This window comes from Ischnura elegans, chromosome 4 (genome assembly GCF_921293095.1).
Source record: "Ischnura elegans chromosome 4, ioIscEleg1.1, whole genome shotgun sequence".
Lineage (NCBI taxonomy): Eukaryota > Metazoa > Arthropoda > Insecta > Odonata > Coenagrionidae > Ischnura > Ischnura elegans.
In genome coordinates this window covers 18,078,526-18,104,468 of record NC_060249.1, presented here as the reverse complement: position 1 = coordinate 18,104,468, position 25,943 = coordinate 18,078,526, and the positions used below count along the sequence as shown (strand labels likewise).

General features: G+C 39.0%; 1 protein-coding gene and 2 long non-coding RNA genes across 4 annotated transcripts in view; 2 read left to right on the top strand and 1 right to left on the bottom strand.

Annotated features, from left to right (window-relative positions):
* Positions 1-981: 981 nt before the first annotated feature.
* On the bottom strand, positions 982-2,110 carry LOC124156836. The gene is made up of 3 exons (XR_006864399.1): positions 1,990-2,110; positions 1,176-1,247; positions 982-1,015 (listed from the first exon to the last, which is right to left on the bottom strand). It is a non-coding gene; the product is annotated as an uncharacterized LOC124156836 (long non-coding RNA).
* Positions 2,111-2,160: 50 nt separating this feature from the next.
* Positions 2,161-2,939, top strand: LOC124156837. The gene is made up of 3 exons (XR_006864400.1): positions 2,161-2,531; positions 2,647-2,718; positions 2,879-2,939. It is a non-coding gene; the product is annotated as an uncharacterized LOC124156837 (long non-coding RNA).
* A 5,882-nt stretch (positions 2,940-8,821) lies between these two features.
* The window catches only part of LOC124157109 (mitochondrial basic amino acids transporter-like), a 30,338-nt gene continuing 13,216 nt past the window's right edge, over positions 8,822-25,943 (top strand). Inside the window, exons 1-2 of one of the 2 annotated variants that reach the window (XM_046531603.1) lie at positions 8,822-9,243; positions 21,701-21,891. In XM_046531603.1, coding sequence (XP_046387559.1) covers positions 21,858-21,891 — 34 coding nt within the window. In that variant the 5' untranslated portion in view covers positions 8,822-9,243; positions 21,701-21,857. Of the gene's footprint in view, positions 9,244-18,377; positions 18,671-21,700; positions 21,892-25,943 lie in introns of those variants that run through there. The other variant, XM_046531604.1, reaches the window with a different exon arrangement.

Sequence of the window (25,943 nt, the reverse complement as noted above, 5' to 3'; positions counted from 1 at the left end):
AGGCTATTTAGGGAGACGTCGTGAGACTAAGAGAAGGAATTTATCGTCAATATATCTAAGGTAAAGAAGGGTCTTTTGAGGGTAATCCTAAAATAAATTTTATTCAATCACGCATTGCAAAAGATTTGTGTAAGAAAGCCTAACCCTAGCCCGAAAAGACATGCCGACACATTCCGGTAGCTTTTTTGTTAAAAAGGGATGACATTAAGGTTTAGAATAAATAGGAGAGATCAAAAAGAGATTCGGTGCTGGGCATTTAAAATGATGATCCTAGTCAGAGGCAGAAATTGAAAGGAGCGATTCACTCGAATATGGAATAGGGGTATAAAATAAACTTACATCCTTGGTGTCAATGATAGTAAGATAATTGGGATGGAGGGAAATAGATTAGAGCTTAGAAAGAAAGTAATGGGAGGCTATGACGTATGATGGAAGAGACTTAACGAAAAATGGAGATAGGCATCTACGAATATATTGATACGTCCCATTGGAGAGTTTTGTAAGGATACGTTTAGAGGGATTAGGTTTTTTTCTTTAAGAGTAGTAAGAATGATATTGGTACGTGGCAAAGATATGTGAGACGGTGAAAGAAGGTAATGCTCGACTGGCTTAGACCCTAAAAGGGACATTATGTTTTCCGTAGGGCGTTCAATTCGCTCTTGAAATCAGAGTTCAGGTCAGACAGTTAAGGTGATGTAGACCGTTAGTTAAATTTATAAATAAAAAAATGAAATTACTTTTTAAGATTTTTAACCGGGTATCATTAGACATGGATACAATGTGGGCCTTTATGGACAATTATGATTTCAGTTGTGAACATCGATTACAGTTCCCCTGCCTATACGCTTCTGTTTATTATTGGCACCAGCGTCCCATGCACCAACACCTTCTGCGGCTGGTGCAGGGTGATCTGTATCTTCAAAGTCTGCGACCCGCGCACCACGTTCATTAGTTTTGTCATCGTGTACATCAAAATCCTCATCTCTTGCGTCTTGGATAATACCTTCTGCCATCCCTTAAGAAAAGATCGAGAATGTTTTACTGCATCAAACATTGATAAGGCGTGGGAATTATTTATATACATACCATTTAATATTAATACCACAAGATCCCTTTTAGTACGGGTACACGATAAAAATTTAATTATTCCGTATCGGCGATACAGAAAATCTTACCATCAAAAGCTTTATGGTGAACAGGTGTAATGGCTGGATCTTTGACAGGAGCGGCGTCGGTCAGTCCTCGTTCTGTTTAGAAAGGATAATATTGATTCAGATTTAATGTGAAATTTGACAATAAATTAAGAAAAAAAAATTAGTTTCCAATTTGACACTAGCAACAGCTTTGAATGAATGGCTTAAATAGTAAAGAATACGCATTTCTTACATTATTACAGTCACAAACAGTTATTTTTCAATTAAAAAATTGATGCATCGAAAACCAATTTAATTTGCTTTAACATAGGTCATGATTTTCCATTTTTTCAGTATTCCTCCATATCTATCCCACCATACAAAACATTCGCCTAAATCACAAACTTTAAATTCACTCTTTTAATGGTTTTCGTATTAAAAAACTCAAACGCAACAAATGAAGTACGACTAAAACGAGCCAATCTCCATTTATAGAACCCAATTTGCTAATAACTATTTTGAGTTTGGATATAACGGAAACAAGTTGATTGAAAGAAAATCGTATCAAGAAAAACTTTATTGCAAAGGAAAAGAAGTTTGGGATAATTTGCGTTATATCTATTCTTCATGTATTAAGGAGGACAAGGCAACAAGAAGAAATGAATATAGGGTTAGTTGCGGCAATTTTCCAATGGTAGTAAATATAAATTTTTGAATAGTCCAAAACTGGTTGTTACTTGTGCAGTTGATAGATTTAAAAAATATTAAACAATTTTAAAAGATGATTCCTTATCAAAAGGTCTAGGAATGAGATGGAGAAACATTCCGCAGTTAATTTTGATATATAGCAACTCACCCAATGGGAAAAAGTTGATGCCGATGACCAAGATTCCAACGAGGAGGAAGACTTTTGCGTTGCCCACCATCTTGTCTGCAACACGGAATACACTTTCGCTTGATCTCGAAGATCGAAAGCTAGGAGCCCTGTGAAAGCTCTCGGCTTATATGGGATGGGGATCACCGTAGACCTATATCGCCCACGCTGATGACTTTTTGTCCTCAATTTGATCATGTGATTTCTGTGATTCATTGCCGTGCTGATCATGACGCTCATTTCCGCTAGTTAGTTTGCTGCCGTTGAGTGAACCAATGAATCGCACGCCGATGAATCACCGAAATCACGTGATCAAATTGAGGACAAAAAGTCGTCAACGTGGGCGATATGGGTCTACGGTGATCCTCAGTGAATATAGGCTGAGGGCTTTCACAGTGCTCCTCGCATTCGATCTTCAAGATCAAGCCAAAGCGTATTCCGTGTTGCAGACAAGATGGTTGTCAACGCAAAAGCCTTCCTCCTCGTAGGAATCTTGGTCATCGGCATCACCTTTTTCCGATCGGGTGAGTTGCTATATATACACATTTAACTGCGGAATGTTCATCCATATCAACTTTTTTCTTAATATATTATCGAATTTCGCATCAAATCTAAATCAATATTATCCTTTCTAAACAGAACGAGGACTAACCGACGCCGCTCCCGTCAAAGATCCAGCCATTACTTCAGCTCACCATAAGGCCTTTGATGGTAAGATTTTCTGTATCGCCGATACGGAATAATTAAATTTTTATCGTGTACCCGTACTAAAAGGGATCTTGTGGTATTAATATTAAATGGTATGTATATAAATAATTCCCACACCTTATCAATGTTTGATGCAGTAAAACATTCTCGATCTTTTCTTAAGGGATGGCAGAAGGTATTATCGAAGACGCAAGAGGAATGGAAGACGATGAGGATTTTGATGTACGCGACACCGATGACCCTAAAAGACCTTTTCCCCATCCTCTCTGACAATGCAACCACTTCCAGATTCTTCCCGCGATACCCTTCACTCGTCTTTAAAAGACCTCCAAATCTGGCCAACATTTTAAATATAACAAAACCGCTGCCCGAGCAAATTACACATGCTAAACCACAACCCTCGCCATGCAACCGTGCAAGATGCAAGACTTGTCGCATCCTCATCACCGAACCTCTTCCCGATCAATTCCTTGCCTTCCCTCTCCCCTCAATGTCTGACATTTCCTGCACAACAAAAAACATTGTATATATACTGTTATGCCAGAAATGCCCCGCCTTTTACATCGGCTTATCCACCACTCCCCTTTGCATCCGAATGAACGGGCATCGCTCCTCGTGCAATAGCGTTTCTTCTGTTTCTGCTTCCCTTCCAGTTGCCGTTCATGCCTCCTCCCATAAATCATTATTTGACGAGTGCTACAAAGTAGGAATATGGGCATCCCTCCCCCGTCCACCACCCCCCTAGAGCTGAAGGATCTGGAGCAGGCATGTATTTGGGCTTTCCGTGCGTTATCTGAATCAGGAATCAACCGCGCACATTAGAAAAAACACGACCAATCCCCGTCCACCGTTTTTCCTCCCTCCATCTTTGCCCTCTGCTTTGCACCCTTCCTTGTGCCCTTTCCTCACTTTCCCTCCTCTTCTCACTTGAGAAAGATGGGCTGCGTCCCATCGAAAATTTGTAGAAACAACCTTTCCCCGTAAGTTCCTCACTTTTATTTTATTTTTCGTTTTTCTATCAATCTTTAAGTTTTATAAATATATATATGCGTGCGTTTTCTGGACCAGGAATCAACCGCGCCCACTAGAACACAATAATTCCCCGTCAACCGTTTTTCCTCCCTCCATCTTTGCCCTCTGCTTTGCACCCTTCCTCATGCCCTCACTTTCCCTCCTCTTCTCACTTGAGAAAGATGGTCATCGTCCCATCGAAAATTCGTGAGTAACAACCTTTCCCCGAAAGTTCCCCACTTTTATTTTTCGTTTTGCTATCCATCTCTAAGTTTTTCTGAGTGCCCACCCTAGGGCAAGAAGAAGTTTAAAAGTTTCCCTCCTAAACCACTTAATTTCATTGATTCCTAGGACGCCGAAATTCAATGTTTTGGATTACCTTCTTAGCTTTTCTTGCTTATAGGAGGCCCTTAATGATCTCACGTTGCATGTTCCTATCCTCTCGCACACACCTTGTGCACAATTCTTTACGTTATGATTTGGTATTAAATTAAGGAATCCTATTTACTTGAAAATTAACGGTGTAATTTAAGTTTGTTTGAAAAAGCTCAGAACGGTGGCACTAAAGATATTGTAAGTTAAATGTCACAGAAACGTATTTTAAATTGCGAAGGGTGTGCGGTTTTAATCAACTTAACTAATGTCATCATTTCGGGAACTCTACTCTCGGAGATACATGAAGTTATTATACAGGGGTGATTACCCTTTCATTAGTACAAGACATAAGGAGTGTCAAGATATCCATGTGTTTATCTCGCGATTGAAATTTTCATTTTAAAATTATCAGGAAACATAATAACGGCAAAAATAATCAAACGACGTCAAATAAATACTCTTGGCTTATGAACTTTTGAAATAGACAAGAAATGATTTGGAAACAGCCCTTTTGCTTCGAGCTTTATTGTTTATATCTGTTTATATTATGGATTTATATTGATTCAAATATTTATATGAAAAATGATCATCCATACGGTAAATTTCCTCTGGTAACTTAAAAATAACGAAAAATTATCTGAAAGTGGTTTGGAAATAGAGAGTATAGTAAAAAGTGCATTTCATGATTTCACCCTAGAAACCCAACGTAAATAAATAGTTTTTTCTAATAAGTTTCGCCATTGAACAAAGTTTGAGTCCTGGCCACTCACCCATATCTTCACAGTAAACACTGCTTTGGAAAGCATCCCAGCTGTTTTCGCAATAGTCTTACTCCAACGCAGTGATCTCACGGGTTTTCATAAAGGAAACTCCCAGTTAGTAACTTTTCGACGCGAAACAGTCCGTTTATCACGAGCTCTAAGGCTGAGGTTACCAACATAACTGCGCTATTTAATACACATTCGTATTTTATACCAATATTCCCTAAAAGTATTAATAATCGTGAATTCGTGCGTTGTACGTATTTCTCGTGATAGCTTGGCTGAATTCGACCAATGCTCGGTTCTCTTTCAGGTTTCAATTTTCAATTATAAATTCTTTAAATACGGGCATTATTTTCATTTATGCGGAGTCGATGTTTCGTTGAAAACTTTGGTGTGCGAGAGTTACGACATAAATGTTTATTCGTGACATCTTTTGCGATAGTTTATTTTTATTAATGCGATGATAAAATCAAAATGCAATTAAAAGTCATGTGAAGTTTGCATATGAAGGTACCAAATTTCCTTCGACAGCTTTTCAGCGAAAGATTAGGTCACTGATAGCTAACTAAAAAATCGGATAGTATTAATATTACGGGGTTAGAAATGAAGAATTTCAAGTTCATGTATTTACATGTACTACATTAATGCCAAACCGAACTCGTTCTAATGTATCCCCCAAAACTTATCTTTATACCGTGATCACTATATTGGCTCAATGCTAAAGGTTGAAGATGAGTAAGGTTGAAGCTGATTTTGTATTTAAATATATTTTATCTCCGTGGATAATATCCTCTAAATCATTGTTTCGCTCTAAATGCTACACATACACTTTCCCTACTACTGCCTCCTCATCTGAACATAAACGCCCTAAGAGATTTTATTCAGTTTTATCAATCTGTTTATTTGAGTTCCATGGGATTTTAAAATAACTTATCTAGTTGACGATGTTTACACGAATTTTAATTGAGAGAATACCCCTTGTCACGCATGCAAACCTTTAGCTAATGACCCGGTGAAATTCCTCTGAAGCGTTAATATCCACTCTTTATCCATTCTTAATGATCTGCTAGGACAAAAACATGTTTCCTTGAATCACTGAAGGCCGTTGTACACGGTATACGGAAATGCGCAATGTGAAGTACGTGCGAAGGCGCAGTCAAAATTACGTCGTGTAAAGCGGTGAATTGCTGGAACACATGCGAGAATGCGTGGATGCGAGACGGCAAAATAGCCCCTGTTCTAATTTCGTTCATGCATTCGCGCAATTCCACGCCATTTTAGAAATTAATGCATCTCTAACCCGTGCAATTCCGTGCCCCGTGTAAAACGGCCTTGAGAATCACTAAGAAGGCACATTCGGCTAGTAAGGAGGTAGAGGGATGCTTCGAAACCTAAACCAACTCAAACTATGCAATGGAACGCGTTTGGCGATAAAAAACACTAAATATTCAATGTGATTGAAGCTACTATACTCAAAGGAAAATTCAAATAAGAGGAAGTTAATATTCAGAGGATTTCCATGATCCCAACCGATATGCCCTTTGAGTTTGAACGAACTCAATTTCCGATTCGAGTTGCATTCGCGATGACAATTAACGAAACACATGGTGAGTGTTTGTGGTCTTAATATAAAAAAACCCATATTTTTCTAATGGTAAAATATATGTGGCATGTTCACGTGCTGGTAAACCATCCACTTTATTTGTTCTTGCGCCTGATAATGAAATAAAAACTGTTGTTAGAAGATAGTTGAGTCAAGAGAACAATGCCGGATGTGTTGGAGATACCGGGGAACGTTTATGGATTGCACTTTTCCGAGCCGAGTTAAAACTATAGCGCGCCACAAGTCATGATATATTGATGCTGCTCCATAGAGGCTATTATCAAGAGATTTTAAGCGTCAGTCAAGCATCGTTCGAGCGTTGCGTAAACTTGCACCAAGAACGGGTCAAGTTTACGCTACAGACTTAGGTCTAAAATCTTTTTTTGCGTTTAAAAAGCAAATAGGCCAAAAACTGAATGCATAAAATTTTGACTTTATTAAATGCTTGATAAGACCACAGTCTAAAATTTCCTAAGTTAAAACATGAAAATTAGAAATTTCCTTATAAAAACATCCTCATATAGGTGCCCCTGTCAACCCTATATAGATTGAACAAAGAAAATTGTCTTTCTAACAAACCATTGTAAGCCTTACTTATTTTTGTAGTTTTGTGAATTCTTTTCTTATATTATTATAATAAGTCAAAAATCATTAATTATTGCAGCCGCTCTTGATTTATAAATGGTGTGACTAAACTTTTCATCGATTATTAGGCTGTACGAAGTTCGCAGGGTTAGCGAGTAATGTATGCAAAGTAATAATACAAGAATATTACATCAAAATTGGAGCTTTTTGTCGACACATTTCATCCTCCATCCCGCTGCCCAATTGATTCCTTCAACCTTCCTGCAGGCTGAAAGATTTTCAAGGAAAGCTTAAAAGTTACTAAAACGGTTAGTTTTGGAAAATAAATATTTTTATGCTTAAATTTTAGGCATATCCCTCAGCATAATGCAGCAATGAGCGATATGTTTTGGTTTGTAGTTCGTACTCGGTCGCATCAAAGGACGAGCCCTTTGGTCGTACGTAGGTAGCACGTTCCGGCAAGCTATTACGTCGCTAAGATGTCCTTTAGTGAATAAATGTTTTATTCGTAAATACTGTAGTGTTTCACTTTGATTGGAATTCAGCATATGCATTATGCCGATGAAATTCATAATTATAGAGTACCTTCTGAATGCTTCGGCAACCTCAGAGTACAGCAAATTGAAGACTTATTAAATAAGCACTCCGGAGGGAAACACAAAAAAGCGGTAGATTACTATATGGTGGCCGCATAGGTAAACAGGCTTCTGCTAGCTTCAATTTTAAACATTGAAAACGTCTTTGAAACTATCCACTAGTTGATTTTTTTACTCTTTTCACTCTCTCTAGATGTCTACTATGCTCCGATAAATTCGTTTGAATGGGAATAATAGAATGAAACACTTCCGTATTGGCAAGGTATCCAGTTTCTCCGGAAGGTAATCCCGAATCTTTTGGTATCTCAATCAAATTTCACACCAGAATTACTTTCCGATATTATCAATCTCAACTCTTGACTGCCAAAGATCTGCACGTCAGCCGCAATAGTGAACTCTCTTCAATGTAGGAGAGACGGAGTGATAAGGATTATAACTAGATTCATGATATTCTCAATTCCATTGTAACTATGTTGTGTGACCATTATGGGAATAAATGCTGAGGTAGCACCAAATTTATGATATCACTGAAGTTGAATTTCATTGGATGAATATTGAGGAACCGCAGTGGACTTCAACTACCAGTAAAAGTGGGAACAGAAATATTTATTAAAGGAATAATTTTCATGCGAATAATTTTCATGCGTTTTGTCTTTGATTGCGAAATAGTTAGATAGAATTCTGATTGCGAAATAGTGTCTGGTTAATACCTCTTAATGGAAATTACTCTATGATGTAAATTAGATCGGATTGGAATTTTGGATCATGGCCCCAGCACTTTCAAATGAGTGCAGATTCCAGTTTATCTGAACGGCAATCGTAAACAATCGGTATGAAATAAAATAATGTGACTTGAACGGGACTCAAACCTGCCACTCCAAATTGCTTCCATGATTTAATACCGATCATCAAAGTTCGAAGTGAGTTTTCGGTACCTCAACCCAATTCACGTCAGAATGTCTTCCCGATATTCTCAGCCTCAACTCTTGACCGCCAAAGATCAGCTCATCAGCTGCAATAGTGAGTGAACTCGTCCTATGTCGGTGGGACAACGAGATAAGAACTATTGCTAGCCTCAAGTCTCGCAAGGTCAGGTCACCCACAGCGCTTTTTTCCCAATGGATAGTGGGGCATCATGGGGGAATAAGGAAGAGTGGGGGGGAGATGTTGGTCAGTGTCCTCATCTGAAGTCAAACGCATCGTGCTCCGCGACGAACGCGGGCCGCAGCACAAGTGAGCAAGAACAGAAGAGCGCCAGTTCCCGCGAATACCCTGTTTTGGAGAACTGTTATTCGACTGTTGTGCTTTGTGTGCTGCGCGTACCGCTAAGTTCGCGCCTCGCTCTCTACTCCGATTGTTGTGTGATTGTCGGCAGTCGTGTTCGTCAACGAACGGTCGGCCATATTTACTCTACAACTTCCTGAAACGAAAATTTTCAATCATCCGCATCGTCAGACAGCCGTAATCCTCTTGCCTCCGTGGTGTGGAGGGTCGAGGAAGGGAGGCTGAAAGCTTGTCGGTGTTGAGGAGTGGAAAAGGGGAACCCGTGGTTGTAGAGGAGTTCTCCGTTTCCAGAAATGCCTTCTGGCATGAGGTGAGCTTTATCCTGCCGCATCTCAGTATGCCATAGCTTATGATAGATACACATATTCCACGATGAAGTGAAGAAAATGGCATTATAAAAATCCTAAATAATGATCTAATAAATATCAAAGCGGGTCATGCATAAGTAAAAATTGGTGGAAAATATGCTTATACCATGAAAGACATCACCATGAAAATCTGGTGGATTTACGTGATGTCTTTTTACTTTATGTCACCTACTACAGTTACTTTTATCTGAAAAACCTATCAAGGTAATCTACTCTTCGAGGCTGAATTTCACGAAAGTGATAGTTCAACTCAAGTTCCAAGCAACCCAAGTTTCATTAATGCAATACCATATTACATGAGTATTTAAGAAATGATGGAAACCGATGTATTTTTACCGAGTTTAAAAAATAATTACTCTGAAGAGTCTCTTTGAATTTGTGGTTACCTTCAGAGTAACTTTGAATTTGTAGTTACGTTCACTTATTATTAGGAAAACTCAAATGTTATGGCCACAATATACCGACCGCACTTTTCGCTACCGACTGCGCTTTTCCAAATAAGAATCAATTAATTAGGCTTTTTCAAACACAGATTTACGTTAGCTAAAACGATAGCAGGCACTAGAAGAAAAATTCGGATTTGTAGTAAAATAATATATTCCGGCAGGTATATAAATACCGTTTTGAAGAAAAACGATACGCATGGATGACATGTGTCATCACTCAAAATTTGAAGTATGACCGAGATATTGAGAAACCTATGCTGTTACTTAAGTCAATTTACTCTGAGTGAATTTAAATGAATCTGAGTGAATGGGGCTACAGTGGACACGAAACTTCGGAAAAATCTATAAGTAATACAATGCAATTTGCGTAGGTGAATTTTTCATCACATGTCCCCCTTTTTTGACGTCAAAGCTCAAGGCAGAGAGAAAGAGATACGAAAGTGAGGCGAAGTAAATGCTTTTTTTCAAAATATATCCTTGTTATCGTGCTCTAACCATTTGATATTCAATGAAAAGACTTTCCTATAAATATTTATTTTGGAAATGAACTCTATAAGGCCACATATTTCAGCGAGAAATAATGATGATGCGTGGAGAATAATTCAGATCTGTGGAAAACTGAAGTATTATAGATGAAAAATACATGCCACTTTTGAAATCGTTTGGTCTTCATGTAGTGTTTTAATGAGTGGTTATTGAATACTTAATCTTATCGTACCATGTTTTCTGGAAACTGAATATAAAAAACCAATGATTCCAGTTATCTATAATTGAGTTGCTTCGAGAATTATTCAGGTTTGTAGTCAAATTTTCGATCACAATACGAATACACATGCCGTTTAAAAAAATATACATACATCCATATGAGCGTAATAACTCAAAAGTCACAAAAAAACTTGGATGCTTAACAATTGTAACTTTTATGGTGGTTGAAGAAGACACAAAATTTTGTATTCTTCACAATAAAATCAAACTCACGCTGACCTAGGTTTCAACGGGTAACCGTCATTCTCAAGGTATGAAGTATGATTCTCAAGGACCTTGAAAATTGTAACTATACTTAGAAGCCTAGGTCGATGTAAGTTTGATTGCGGGGAAAACTACAAAAGTTTGCGTGTACCTCTACCATCATGATTTAAAAAATCTACCAAATAAAACCTGTGCATATTGTTTACATGTGCAACATTTTATGCTATTTTTACAGGAATATTTAATGAATATACTTATTAGAAAATTAACGCTTTTCGTCTTTTTGCCTTGCTAGTGTATTGACTATCTTGCATTGCCCATCGCAGGTAATACGACTTCTTGGTATTAAAATTCTTTGACCACTTCAATTTTTTTACTTTCCTAGTTTAATGCTGGTTCTGGTCTATTCTCTCTTGGTGTATACTAACATATTAGTTTTCTTTGTATTTATTTTTAGCCGATATTTTCATTCACATGCGTATAATCAGAGAATTCTGGGCCACAATCAACAAAAATGGGAGGTATTTTTGTGAGTGTGAAAGTCTGACGATAAGACTGTAACTTTTGAGTTCTCATTTCGGCGTTTTTGCTCATTGCACCCAAAGCTGCAAAAGGGAGGCTGGAAATTGCAATTCTGGATCATACCAGAATTGGAATATCACTTGCGAAGTAACGATGACGTTATATGGGATCGGGTAGAGATCGGTTGGAGTGATGACTTCCCACCCCGTGAGCCTGGGCTCAAATCCCGGTGGTGATTGAATTTTTCAGTGAAGCTTCCCGATCTCTAGTTGGGTATTATGTAGAGGGGACATCAAGTCCGCAGGATGGGATGCTGTGCTGTGGCCAACTTGGCGCCATCTGTTCAGAGCAGGCTAATGTTGACGCCGGGTTTCTCTCCACACTGATTTCCCCTGCTTTCCCTATGGCGAAAATAGCCTCAGCTGTCGGACGTCTCCTCGAAATACATCCCTACCTCCAGCACTACATATCGACTCAATTATAGGGATTACAGAAGCGTTTCTTTATTAGAGTGAAAATTGACCTCTTAGTGTTCAGGTCCAATGTTACCTTTAGGGGCAGTCCGAGAAAAAAATACAACTTAGTTCCATGTATTAAAACTTAAAATTATTTTATATTTGTGCAGTTTAAAACTAGCAGCATTTAATTTCCTTTTCTTTCATATTTTATCGGAAAAGTCTGATTTTTACATTAAAATTTTTTTAACATAAATAAAGAATACATGCTTCAAACACGTAAAATTGATCTATACACGCCCGAAAACAGTGTATAGGGACAAGAAGAGAAAATACGAAGCGTATTCCAAGTGTATGAACTGAAGTGATTAGGCATTTAGGCTTATTAATCGAAGGGTCTCGGGTTCAAATGTCTGCATAGGCATGCGGAGCAAGAACAAATACTCGGAGAGTAAGCCGGCGATGGAAACGAACTGGTCCTCCTATCATGACTGTGTAATGTTACACGTCTTTGGCTCATATCAGAGGTGAACTCTGCTCTCGCTTATCCAAACCAACCTGCGGATTGAATTACTGAGTTAGTGCGTCATGTTTCATTTATGTACCGTAGACGATTTCGTGACATTTATTTATATGCCATCAACCCAGTGGCAATAGGGTAGTTTCCTTCATCAAAGAAAACGAAAGTCTTTGATTGCGATTCGTTACCCACCATTACTGTATTCATAATATACAAATTATTTGGTTTTAGAAATACCGGTTTAGACGAATGGCAATGGTCCATTTTTATCCTCATTTGAAAAGGGCCAGATTGGCGCCCATGCGATGCCACTCCACGTGACGTCACAGGGACCTAGTTTCTATACGAGAAGATAGGAGTTATACGTCGTCTGAGGTTACCAATGCATGCATGAGGCGCAGAGCTCAGGGAAACATGTCTTAATAATCACTTATTAAAACTGGCTAAGGTCGGAAAGTTTTCTTCATTTGATAAGGTATTAATAATCCTTATTTAAGCCAAGCGCTTCCAGCCAGCAGGGTACTCAGCTACCCGCTAGCAGTCTGCGTCGTATCAGCGCTCAACTCGCCTCAAGGTCACCTCATAGGGCGGCAGCGGTAACCAGAAATACGCCACACGGAGACATTTCCCGGCATTCATACTTACGCGTAGCGTTTTCGCGCGCTTGAAAATTTTCACTTTTCATTTAATCGCGAAAAATAGATATCGTCATGTAAAAATCTAAAATCGTGAAATACGTACTCCAGGAGTAATAATCTTTCGATTTAGGCAATAAAAAAATAATAGGAAACCACCCTATTATTAGAGAGAGGGTGATAAACTAAATTAAATAGACAGGGAACTGGGGTGTGATATCGTAGGGGAACCAATGGTAAGGGTGTGAGGATGGGGTTGCCATTGACGTACATGAAACGATACACAAATATATTGCACTTATTTAATTCCAAAACTCTCCAACAAGTCTTTGACTGGATAAAAATCTCAGACACAACCCCACCAAATAAGTAAATAAAAATAGGCCCTACTTATTACTGAAAAGTCTTTCATTTTAAGCTGACAATATTTTTTAAGCCGATCGAATTTCGCCAGCCCCGTAAACCATATTACTGGACGAGTCGGATTACCACAAGGCCGTATTCAGAAATTATTCTGCCAAAAGAAAAAAAAAATACAATTTTGAAATAATTAGTTATCGGTTGTATTTGGACTTATTTTCGTTATTTGTACATAGGATTGTATCAGTTCTATTCTGAAATAATTTCTTTTTTGAACATAAATACAATAAGAGCTAAAGTATGCATTTTGATTTTGAGCGAGAGTAGTTTGATATCACATATTCATGGTAATAGGACCAGTTCGTTTCCCTAGCCACCTCGCACTCCGAGTATCCGCAGGTTTCAGAAGGTATTTGATGCCGAGACCCTTGGATATATAACCCAAGACAACAATCTACGTGAAGAAACAGTTTTAAACTTTCCAGCATAAAAAATCACTAACTTATTTTTAACTGCGTGGTATTCCATAATAAGGTTTATTGGTTAGTTAATTTTTACTTTTACCACTTATTTTTTTAACATAAAGTGACCCGGGTTTCGATGAGTAATTTTCATAAGAAAGGGTTAATTATTATGTGTTTACCTTTTTATTGTAACCTAGTTAACAAAAGCAGGAAGAGAAATATTTTGAAACGGACGCCAGAATTGGGGAAAAGGATGGGTAAAGTATTCATGAGAATGTTGACTTGGTTATTACATTTTTTTTAATTTCTAACTGGTCGAAACTAACCAAGAAACCTTTTCTCCGCAAATCAATGGGTGTTATCTGTGAGAGAAAAACTACAAATGAGGATATATTTATATGATGAGGAAATATAAAAATAATGAATAATGAGCAAATTTGTTTTAGTTCGTTCATCCCCGGCGATATATCCTTTAACAAAATCGGATACGTTGCCATTAGTCAGAGATACCACCGTTTACAGTCCCCCTGACACCTCATCGTAGCCGAAAGCTTAGAGAGGAAGGTTAGACGAAGCCGCAGACAGCTGGATAACGCCGGATGTGGGGCCACTTCGAAAAGCGGTCTCCTGATGCAGCGTGGTGTACTACGAGTCTCCCTTATGAACCCACTCTCCACTATTTCCTCTTACTACGGCTCTTCTCTCCGACGCCATGCGAACGGCATGCGGTTAGGGGAGATTGAAAAATAACGTGACATATATTTCAGGCAGTGGGCTTGAGAAATGAAGAAAGGATATCTTACAGTGTAACAAAAACGAAGTCATATTGGAACCTCAATTATTTCAAGATCTTACAGAAAATATAAAAATTGATATAAAATAGAAATACACATATTTGAATAAATAATGATCGTGATGAGTTGTAGATGCTCTCGTGTTTTCCGGGTTTCCACCGCGTAAATTATGCCTTTAATGAGCCATCTGACATGATGATGCTGACGGAATTGCCAGCCAAACTGTCGTTATGACACATGAAACTACGCGAAGGAAACCATGACAAAACGGAGATAATTTGCCGTTCTGACATTTATCGTCAGGCCCAGGACTAGGGCGGGGCGGAGGGGGCGCGTGCCCCGGGCAGCATAGTTGGAAAAGTTTATTTAAAAAGTTCTTTCAATTTTCTATTAAATTATTATTAAATTATAAATAATTAAACATTAATATCAATAGTATCTTTTAATAGCAAACACACGGTGGGTAATTTCTACTATTGCATCTCGAGAAACTTGCTTGCGGTATTTTAGTGGTGTGGGAGAGGGAGGAAGAGAACGAGGGGATCAGAGAAGGGGGGCGGGAGACTCATATCTCCCCGTGGACAGAATTCCTAGTTCCGGCCCTGAGTAGATTTATTTTTTCCCTGAATTATGAAGGACTTAAATTAATAATAAGTGGGACTCAGTAGTCAAACTACTACAAAGGGAAGTTTTTCTATTTTTTCGGTTTTATTTACTGCTGGTGTCCTTATACATCCCCCGCCACGCGCCTATTTAGATGGCTTTCGGGGTAGTGCGGTGCTATATTCCGTCGTAGTTATGTTTGGTCATTAGAATCCACTCATACGGGAGTTCCTTGCTCAATTTTTATGCGAACTCAATCGTGTATCGCGGAGGATAACATTTACATGCGGAGCAAAAATCAGAAAATACGAATTTCGCCGCAAATATTTCAATTAATTCGTAGTATTTTTTTCCCTTAACATACATTACTTAACATACACAACAATATACATTAATTTTTATTCTCTTTTCTGTCATAGCTGATGAATCTAAAATTAATTGGCCAAATGCTTACAAATTTACGTTTGAAATGGGTTGTGCCTTGCAAAGTACCTAGCAAACTGCGGTAAAGCCAAAGGCAATCTTACTGCATGGTTATAATGCCTGTAGTACCTACTACTGTATACCGCCCTTTACAACAAAGAGTTGCGACGTAATTTTTATCTATCTCCATTTATAGGGTGTGGCTTTCATAGAATCCTTGAAATCTACTCTTTTGAAAAATAATAATTGGAGGAACATCTTTTATTTGAAATGCTGTGTTGATGAGTTACCATACGTATAATTATTTCTATAATATAATAATTTCGGGATTAAAATTATGTAATTCATTATTTTAATCCAGAAATGAAAATATTTAAACGCTAAAGATGTGATTGCTGCTCGGTTAGAGTTGAAAACTGTCTGTAAACCAGCGACAGCGATTATAATGTTAAAGAGGGCTTAATACTAGATTATTGGTAATCTTGAAGCTTGATTGTACCAAATTTGTAGGCTTAAATTGTGTGTGTGTTGTTTACTCTGTTTATGATGATGATAAGCTTGCTGAAAGCTATCAAAAAGCCCGATCAACGGAAGTAGTAAGTATGAGGCATACCTGCAACATGATTTAGCTCTACGATAAAGCCATGCAATCGAATGCGTATCGCATTCGTTCAGCCTTTCAATGAACATATTTAGACATTCCTACAGCGGGATCGATTTACGGGCATTAGAATGTTTACGGGAATAAGTACTGTAACAAAGTTATGGTATCATTTTCAAGCTTATTGCGAGCTTTCAGCCTTTTCTTGCTACCCCTACCGATAGTATTAAGTATTTGTATTATATTTTGTTTAAGTCCCTCCTTATGTACAGATAGTGAGTATAAAGCGTACAATATAAGATTCATAGCTGTAAGCCACGTGGGGGTTACCAGGTTACAACCCCCTCCTTGACCCTTTAAAAAAGACGCCAAAAACGATTGAGATGGCCTCAATAAATAAAGCGATAACATACATACTGTTTTTGAGTCCTAAAAATCACGTTTTCAGCATCAAAAATCCCAACTTTCTCGGGGGAGAACTCCCGGACCACTCTTTGCCCTGGGGTATTTTCCACCCCCCGGAAAGGGGCCCGAAATCTTCGATAAACCCCTCCCCCAATACAAAATCCTGGCTACGCCGCTGGGTACACCTAGAGTATTACTCTATACATTTTATGCCAGGGACGACGTAAAAATATACGTCTCGTTCATGCATGAGTACTTTTCGTGTACTTTTTCTAATTTTCCATTATTAAACACTTAAGACAAATTAGTCTACTCTTTATGCACATTTGCTGGAAGCTTAGTGCATGCATGCTTCGTATACTCTTACCTTACAGCTCTAAACCTCATGCAGAACGCATCTTTTACGCTACTTGCACATTAGGAGGAACACGAAAAGTCTACCTTTCATTTTTAGTTTAGAAGGAACAATTTTTGGTAGGGACAAGTTGGGAGGGTAGTTTTATTTACGGTCATGGATATGCCTTCGAAGCAAATATATTCAAGGATTCAATTGTAAGCTTAGGCAGGCTGCAACAGTGTTTAGGAATTTAAATGCAAGTTAATTGAAAGCTTTCAAACTTTAAATGCTAACCTTGCACCTGGCTTGATTTACGGGCATTAGCAAGCCTACATCAAGGCTGCAACAAGGTTGAAGATACAAATTTTCAAATAATAGGATTCTCCAGACGGTCACTTAACGTGCTGTCACCTACCGCGCAAATAGATGGCCTCATATTATTCTCCCCTCGCATTACTGGCAGTACAGCAAAACGAATTTCGTGAGAAATAATTATAATTAGGCTAGTAATTGATTTTTTGGATGGATTATAATATATCGTATCCATTTCGACGTTATACCTCGCGGGTATTGGGGATAAATGGTTCGCGTTGCCCTCATGGCTGCGTTGCAGGTGTTTTTGGAAACCAATCAACATGAGCACTTACTGGGAACATAATTCAAGCTTCTACTAAAGGAACTGGGTACCTAATTTAGGTAGAAGTTCAGGACCGAAATCGGAAAACGGTAATATTATGATGGCAGTTCTTGAGATATTTTGGAAAAAAGTTATGTTGTACCTAAATTGGTCCAGCTGAGTTCGAATTTTCTTATAGCCAATTTGAATTTTGGAATTTCAGACCCATAAACAAAATGGCTACCAAGATGGCGACGTTTTTATCATCCAATTTGGATTTTCGAATTCATCAGGACACCGTGGCTCATATGGATATTTCAATCAATAAAACACATTTGAAAATGTAACCTCTATCGCTATGGACAAATTACACATGTTCAAATGGCCCTCGCTTGCCAAATCCGAGGCCGCGGGTTCGAGTCCCGCCTAGGTAAGTTTTACTTTCTATGATGCACTCATGGGTGTGAGTGACTTTTCAACTTGTCACATGTAAGAGAGGGTTCTTCAGGACATAATTATAAGGAGGAGAAGCTTGATGAAGGCCGTTTTGCCTCACGTGTTTCTTCTCCTTTTGCTCCTCCTTTTTTTCCGACGGACGGTTTTTTTCCCGCGATTCCAGCTCCTTCATTCCTGAGCAAATTCCTTCGGAATCCGCGAGTTCGAAGATCTCTCCGCCCTCGCTCACTATCTTGGTGGGCTGAGGAAAAGGATTTCCATGAGTTTGAAGCATTATGTGGAGGGAGCGGGGTAGGAATCTTAGAGGAAACAAAAACAAGGTGGCAAGAGTGGGAAAAGAGCGTAAGCAAACAGGCAAGTAAACAGAAGAGGAGGGAGGACTGGAAAAAGTGTCGCCTCCCCCCATCCGTCCCTCTCCAGCAGTCCTCTTATCGGGACCTCCTGGATTTGCACCGCCTGGAATAAAAAGGGGCCCGGTTCAAAGACGAGCCAATCAGTGAGTGCTTCAGACCGTCTCGGCATATTACTAACGCCGCTGTCGCCTTCTTCGGAAGGCTATCGTCTTCTGACGGAAGCAAGAGGGTGGGAGTTGCGACAATTTGAGAGGACCTGCAGCGCTTTCCGATCGTCATACGCATGCAGTTTATCTCTGTTGTGCTCGGGAGATAGTCGCGAATAGTAGTTTCAATTGTTTTTCTTTTCACTCGAGAGAAATGGAAGTTACTTCTTTCGTGATTTTCGTTGCCCCGTGCCAATTTGAGAGGTGAGTATGTGACATTGTGTTCTTATTTGTTTTTCTTATTCCATTTAAAGGTACGTAGTAAGGGGTATAAATATGGGTGGTCAAGAGTCGTTCCATAAAGGCTTCATTCGTGCATTTTCTTAGGGAGCATTTTAGTCGGATTCATTTTTGCATTATCATCGAGAAAAGAGGCCCTAGTTTTAACTCTGTGGTGAAATCTGAAGCTTTGGTGACTTTTTCGTTAATTGAAATCTCATTTGATGAAAAATCCAGCGTTTTTAATTTTTTATAAGTATTTGTAATGGAATAACAAAGTTTAAAACTTAAATTTTCAATATTTTTTTTGGTTTCAAAAAATTAGAAAAGCAATACGCCGGTAAGAGTTGACCGATTTTGGATATTTATCCCAGAAAAACCAATTCAGTCAATTCTGGATTTATTAATTTTTTTAAACTGCCACCTGCCGAGGCAGAAAGCTTTTATTATTGCCGACGGATTTTTTTTCGTGGCGGTAGACTGACCAGGTACGATGAAATTTAGTTTTTCTAATTTTTTTAATACCTAGTGAATTATAAAAAAATTAATTTAAAACTTTGTCATTTTATTAATAGTATAGTGATGCTTTTTGATAGAAAATAATTTCATATCACACGAAATGACAATAGAGTTACGCGCCATAAAATTTACATCCTCCACCGCGGAGTGATAAAAACGCGGGACTTTTTTTTCGATGATTACGCAAATAAATAAGCTATCATTAAAGTATTCTACCGATTGAGGTAGGTTTGCGTGGAGCTTCACGAAGCATTCTGGCAGTCTTCCCTACCCTCATGGACATCCCTCTTCAATTTGAAATAAGGCCTTCTCTCTTTCATTCTATGTAAAAATTCTATTCTTTTCCTACCTTTCCCTCGTTTACCCAAAATTTTACCCTCTAACAGTTTTTCAACATGCCCTCCCCGCTAAGTACTCGCTCCAATGATATCCTCTGTTTCCTCCATGTTTCCTCTAGAAGCTGCCTCCTCTCACCCACCATATCCAGCACTTCCTCGTTCCTCTTCCTTTCCATCCCCTTCACCATCTCCATTTTTCTCCACACCAACATCTCGAACGCCTCATGTCTTTTCTCGTCCTCCTTCCTGAGTGTCCATTTTTCCATTCCTGACCATACTCTTCAGTGGCCTTTTCTTTAAACTCTGGCATAAAGATCCTGTCATGATCTCCTTGCAAATTTAGCTTAGGTTGCGAAAATGAAATACTTACGGTAATTATCTCGTGTAAAACAAAACCAACTTTACATTGAATTATGGGCTCTTTACATGGCTTTCGGCACGGGAGGGTCTTTTTTCCTGCGGCGGAAACCGGGAACGATCGTGCTCTATTTGCTGAGGTGACTTGCATGCATGGACATCTCCTAACCGCAGAATTAATTTTTTTGCTGCACAACCGGATGCTGTCGAATGGTCCGAGGGATCATGAGACGGATATGGGTTGGGGGAACGCGTGCAGGGTGCGCAGACAATCAGCGCAGTCTAATTAGCTGGAGGGGCAAAAATTCCACTGCGGAGTAATACATATGTGGATTGACATTGCGCGCGCATCCATCAGCAACCTTCCACGTATCTTACTTATCTTCTAGTGCATTAACCCTTCCTAACCCAGAGCTAATTCTGGGAGAAATTATATTCCAAGACTACTCATTTTTAAAATTTGTGTAAATTTTCTACTCGATCATTATTATTGTGGCAGCTACATATCTCGCCATTAAACTTTATAGTACACAAGAACTCGCAGTCTAATTTTTCCCTGAATAGAAATGAAAATGCATACATTTTTGACGTTGCTTAGAAGCAACATTGAGTAATTATGGGTTACCAGGTAAGAGGAGACGCATCACTAATGCGCAATTGATATTTGTCGTGATGAATGACTGACATAAAACTTATGCCACCATGTTGAAATTTTCAAAGTAAAGCGAGTGGAACCTTTTCAAAATCGCTGTTATGTGCGAAAAAAGACAAAATGTGATGGTTTCGTGAGTACGATTCTTCTTTAGCTCCAAAAGTTTCTTCTTCCTCTGTGAATACCTCAATTAGCGCAAATAAGTTGAAAAGGTTTTATTCAGCCTCCTGGATCATATTCTCTTAGTTTTGACTATTATCGACTCATAATTTTACGATAAGTTTACGCTGCAATGTAAAGAAAGTTCATCGATGTACTCGTAGGCCAAATTAATGTTTTTTCGAGATAATATTTCACACGTGGTTCTAAACGTGCGCTCAAGCGTCTGCGGTTGTTGTGGTTACTGCGAGCTCCCATAAAATTACGCACGAGTTTGTTTTGATCAGCTTGGAATAGTTGAAGAGTGCTAATTTAAAGAGTAGGTACCTACAACTGACCATACACATTTATCACGTTTTAAATATTATATTGGACTGGATGTGAAAAACGTAGTTGACCCGGTAAATAGTATGCGGCGCCTCCTGATATTTCTGCCGTTGCAATTTAAAGAAAGATCTTCGATAAAGGTAGCCGAAACGAATGATTATATTTGGGGTTCATATTCCGCACGTGGTTCCACGCAATGCATGCGAGGAACTACTTGCGAAACACGTACTCCGATCATAATCATTTATTTTGGCTACTCACATCAGTGCATGACCTTAAAATTGCAGCAGCAACTTTATTGAAAAAACGTAGACATTTTCTGTGGCCTCCATGGTCACCTACACCAAATTTATCCAACTCAATATCCCATGGTAAGTTGTTTCCGCAATTTAAGTAATCTTCATCGGTCTTTACTTGGCCGACATGGATGGTTATGCTAGGATTTAAGATTTCGCACGTAGTTATACACATGCATTCTAGCGCCTGGTGTAGTTGCGGGTAAACCCTTAGCAACACGAAACAGTGATTTTCTATCCCCTCCACTCGTCTGCGGTTTCTCCGACATCGTTCAGAGAGTGTTTGTTCGTGGTTTTATATCCGCTGCCTCCCTCGATATTTTCGCCTCCTCCTAATTTCCCCCTTTTCTCACTTCCGACCCTGCAGATCACAAAAAGCCGTGGAGAGGTCGCTTATTCATGGAGTCTACGCGTGCAGCTCATAAGTGTGCCTGCATCTGCCGGAATTCTGATTGTTCGACTGATCTTCCCGACGACGGCCGCTCGCAAATTGTCGCCACGACCTGCTTTTCGAAGACGTCACCATGGCGTTGGACTTCGCCGCTGGTTGCTTGGGAGGTGAGTACCGACAGCTTTTCTCTGTTTATATTTTTGCTACCAATAAGAGAGTGCTTTACTTGACGCTGCAAAAAATATAGGCTGAACCTAATCAGTAGTAATAGAAGTGGAATTTAGTTAAGCTACTAATAGGTTATTGTGAATTAGTTCGAAAACAAGAAATCGATGTGCCAATTTAAACTTGAAGGAAAAACCAGTTTTTCGATTGTGTTAAGCATCATTATAGTGTAGAAGAAAATGTTTAACCCGCCTATGGCTAGGCTAAAAGTTCTTCGATAGTTCCTCGGATACATCTCAGAGGTTATTGCAAGCTTCAACAACATATACGTGACAAAATAGAGTCAAATGTTTGCGGAGAGATTTCGAGGAAAAACATGTCTAATGATCAACGAAGATACCGTATGGCGCACAAATTTTATTAACAGCGTAGTACACGTATATCAAGTACCTGATGATGATTGTGTATAAATTGAAACACGAGTTGTACGCTGTTAATAAAATTTGTTGGCAATACGATATCTTCGTTGGTAATTAGATATGCGACGGTTAGATATCAAAAATGAGAGCGGATTTTCTTCAAGAGCCTCAAATGATCAGAATATTAGGATGTAGCCATATGGCTATGATGGGCAACAGTGAGTTAGCCCGCCGAGCCATTGGCCAAAAGCTGGAAAGGTTCGATTCCCTTTTGTCGGAATTATGATGACATCTCGTTACAGGGAGGTTGCGCATAAATGAAGGATTTGGGTTTGCTGGAGTCGGGAGCGAGATGCGGGAAATTTCTCAAAGGTTCGGATTTGAAATTTTCATTTTTTAAAACATATTATTTTTAGCCTGACGAAAGCTTAGACTTAAAATTTTACCATCACCGCAACTTAGGGAAATGTGGAACTGAACGCATTTAGTGTTGATGCAGGCATAAACTGATGGAATTCCGATTCGTTTTAAATTGAAACTTACTTGCAATTTTCCACACACTATTTCATTCACACGGCCGGTTTCGATATATTTGGTGTTATCTTCAGGTATTGACAAAATGTATTGAAACCGATCGCGTGAATAAAATTATTTGCGGAATATTGATGGAAAGTTTTAATTTGCATTACGTGGTGTAGAGGGATACGAAACGATAGCGCCTCCTCCATAGCACAGTGAGACGAATATTTAGGACCATTCAAATACCTTTGAGACAATCGATAAATTTTGCGAAAATCATAAGCCCGAATATTACAGTTGAGGATTCTATAACAAGCTACTATATGTGCTGTCATCCCCTCTGCATTTAAATCGGTTTAAAAAAGTCGCCGCTTGCGTTACTGGCGGCGACTCGAGCGATCGGAGTTTCAAGGGGAAATTAGCTGGGATTACGACTGTTAAGCGAAATTTATATTCATGATTATATGATCAATCAAAATCGTGGTAGGTATTACAAAAGCATTCCTCGTGAGTGCAAATACACTGTTGACAATAAATCGATCTCTTTTCTCTCATCGCCTTAAATTTTCGAAAACTGATTAATTGAATCTAAACGGGCAACAAGAATCAACATCCTACCGGACGAAATGCAGTCACGCGATTGCTATCCAGGGGAGTTTTCAATGCGACCCAGGGTTTGTAAATTGCTACCCGAGGGCTTAAAAACTAAAAATTATACAATAAGTAATCTACTCCTACTGATAACGGAATGACTACTAACACATAAAAGTGCTAACCATTTCTTTTATATTACTGTATTCGATTTGGTTGCTTGTACAAATATTGTAAAAATAATTTATTATTATAACTGTTTTTTTAAACAGTTCCGTTAAAAATAAATAAGCAGCTTTAAATTCTGGGATGGTAGCCTCAGCATAGATATTTCTTAGAGGTTACGTCAACCTTCTCTTATACATAATACAGCCTGAATATTATTAGTAAAGGTTGTTTTTCTGTTTTGGGAAGTTATAAAACTTATATTATTGCTGCACAGAGGAGGCTTCATTCCATCCCATTGAAGGTTGACTTCTTCTGCCACTTTGGTCCCCTTTTCTAAAAATGCCCGCAGCCCGAAGATGAGTGCAGAACGACCCACAAAAATGCATTACAGTATTTTTAATTGCGAGGAATCCATTAAAAAGTTATAAATTTGACAGATCACGCAATCACGAAGATAAATTTTGGTTTAGAGATTAGTCGATTTCTCCTTGAAATTCGGACCGCTTTGCCCGTCAGCGCCGCGAGTGGCGGACTTTAATAAATGTAAGTATGTTTAAATAATCGGGGGGTGACAACATGTTTACCTAGTGATTTGTGATTTTGCTTCTCGATCATTTGGCCCCATTGTGCGGTGCGTAATAGTAGGAGTGAAAACTGGTGGTCAAATTGCATTAGTATCACGCCGCCGGACTTTGCAAATCACATAAAAAAGCGGTTCGTATCGTTACGTATCCGCTATATGCATGCGCTCGGGACGGTCGTATGGCCAGTTCAAAACCGCAACTTCCTGATTCCTTTCTAGAGCTTTTGGATGGTTGATAGGGCTGATGCAACGATCTTCACAGGATGTACTCGGAGAATTTCAATGAGCAAAATTAAGGTAATATTCTTAAACCTTTCGTCATACCGGGAGTTGCCACAGCTTCCAAACTATTTTGGGAAACATATTTAAGAAAAATGTTTGTCTCATGAAGAAGCTACGATTTGTCAAACACATTGCGAGTTAGTTTGTGGGTTTAAAATAGGTGCTTCTTCTCACTGGTCAGGTCGCATCGTGAATTCGCGGCCAGAAAATAGGATCCGGTACAGAAAAATTTAATTTTGAACTTGATAAATACAAAGTAAAGCTGCATATTTCTTTTAAAAAACTGCTACCAGCGTACAGATAGCGTTTCAAAGCTTCCTCACCTAATGGGCTACGAGAAACTTGACTAGGAGGCTGCATGCCAGGCCTAGATATTTTGGGATATAAGTCTTTAAGAGGGACAAGGGGAACGTCACCTTAAAACCTCGCAATGCTTCCAGGTACTACATAAGCAATGAGATCATGGAGATATTTTTCCGAACGGATTGGTATAAGAATTGTATTTATCATTCGAACAATTAAGGAGTTATATAAATGCTAGGTTGGACTCACTCAATTAGGTGGTAGCCAAATATCCGTCTATTTCCTCTTATCTCTACTTTTTCGTGATCGACTTGAGTCCCAACATTGCCCTGCACACGCCTATCGGGGTGAATTTTGGGGTACAATGCTGATTATCAATCGCAATCCTCTGCGTTATTAACTTAACCATATTTCAAGATGAAAGGTAGCTAATGCCAAGCTTGTGGATTAATAGGGCTTTAAACCTGCATGCTACCCCGCAAGCGGCCATAACAGACGAGTGGTAAAACAACTAGATGGGCAAAATATCCCTTCTAATTTATAAAATCTAGCAGACCCTCCGGCGTTGCTCGGGAAGGATAGTATTCACAGAAGTGGGAAACTTGGAGCCTGGATTTCATGACTATAAAGGACTTATATGTTTTTCCTATGATCGCGTCAAGAGGTATGCCTACCCGGCAGGATGTTCATTCGCAGAAGTTGTATGACGTGACGTAACAAACGATTTTGAGAAAATGACGTAAAGGACTGATTGGACATGACCACAAAATAGCACTGCGGGGTTTAACAGAATGAGATGCACCAACGTACCAACTTTGTTCGCAATCCATGCAGCCGTGTGGAAATTTATAGCGGACGGACACGCAACATCCGCTTTTGTATCTATATAAAGATCACTTCAGATTTGAATTTTAAGATGTTTTTAATATTCATGATTAATCACTGCGGTTAACCCCACAATTTATTTATTGTGGATCGGCCCGGGTTTCGGCAGTCCAATTCCTTTCTCTAGCTGTAGAAAAAGGACTGATGAGATGGTAGGGTATGATTAAGTTAAATAGTAGAATTTGGAGGTGACGTTAGAGAGAGGGAAAGTATTGGGTTTGGGAAAACAGGGAACTGGAGAGTAACTTATTACGAAGTTTATTTGCTGAGTATGAGCAGCCAAAGTAAGATCGGCCTAAAGGCC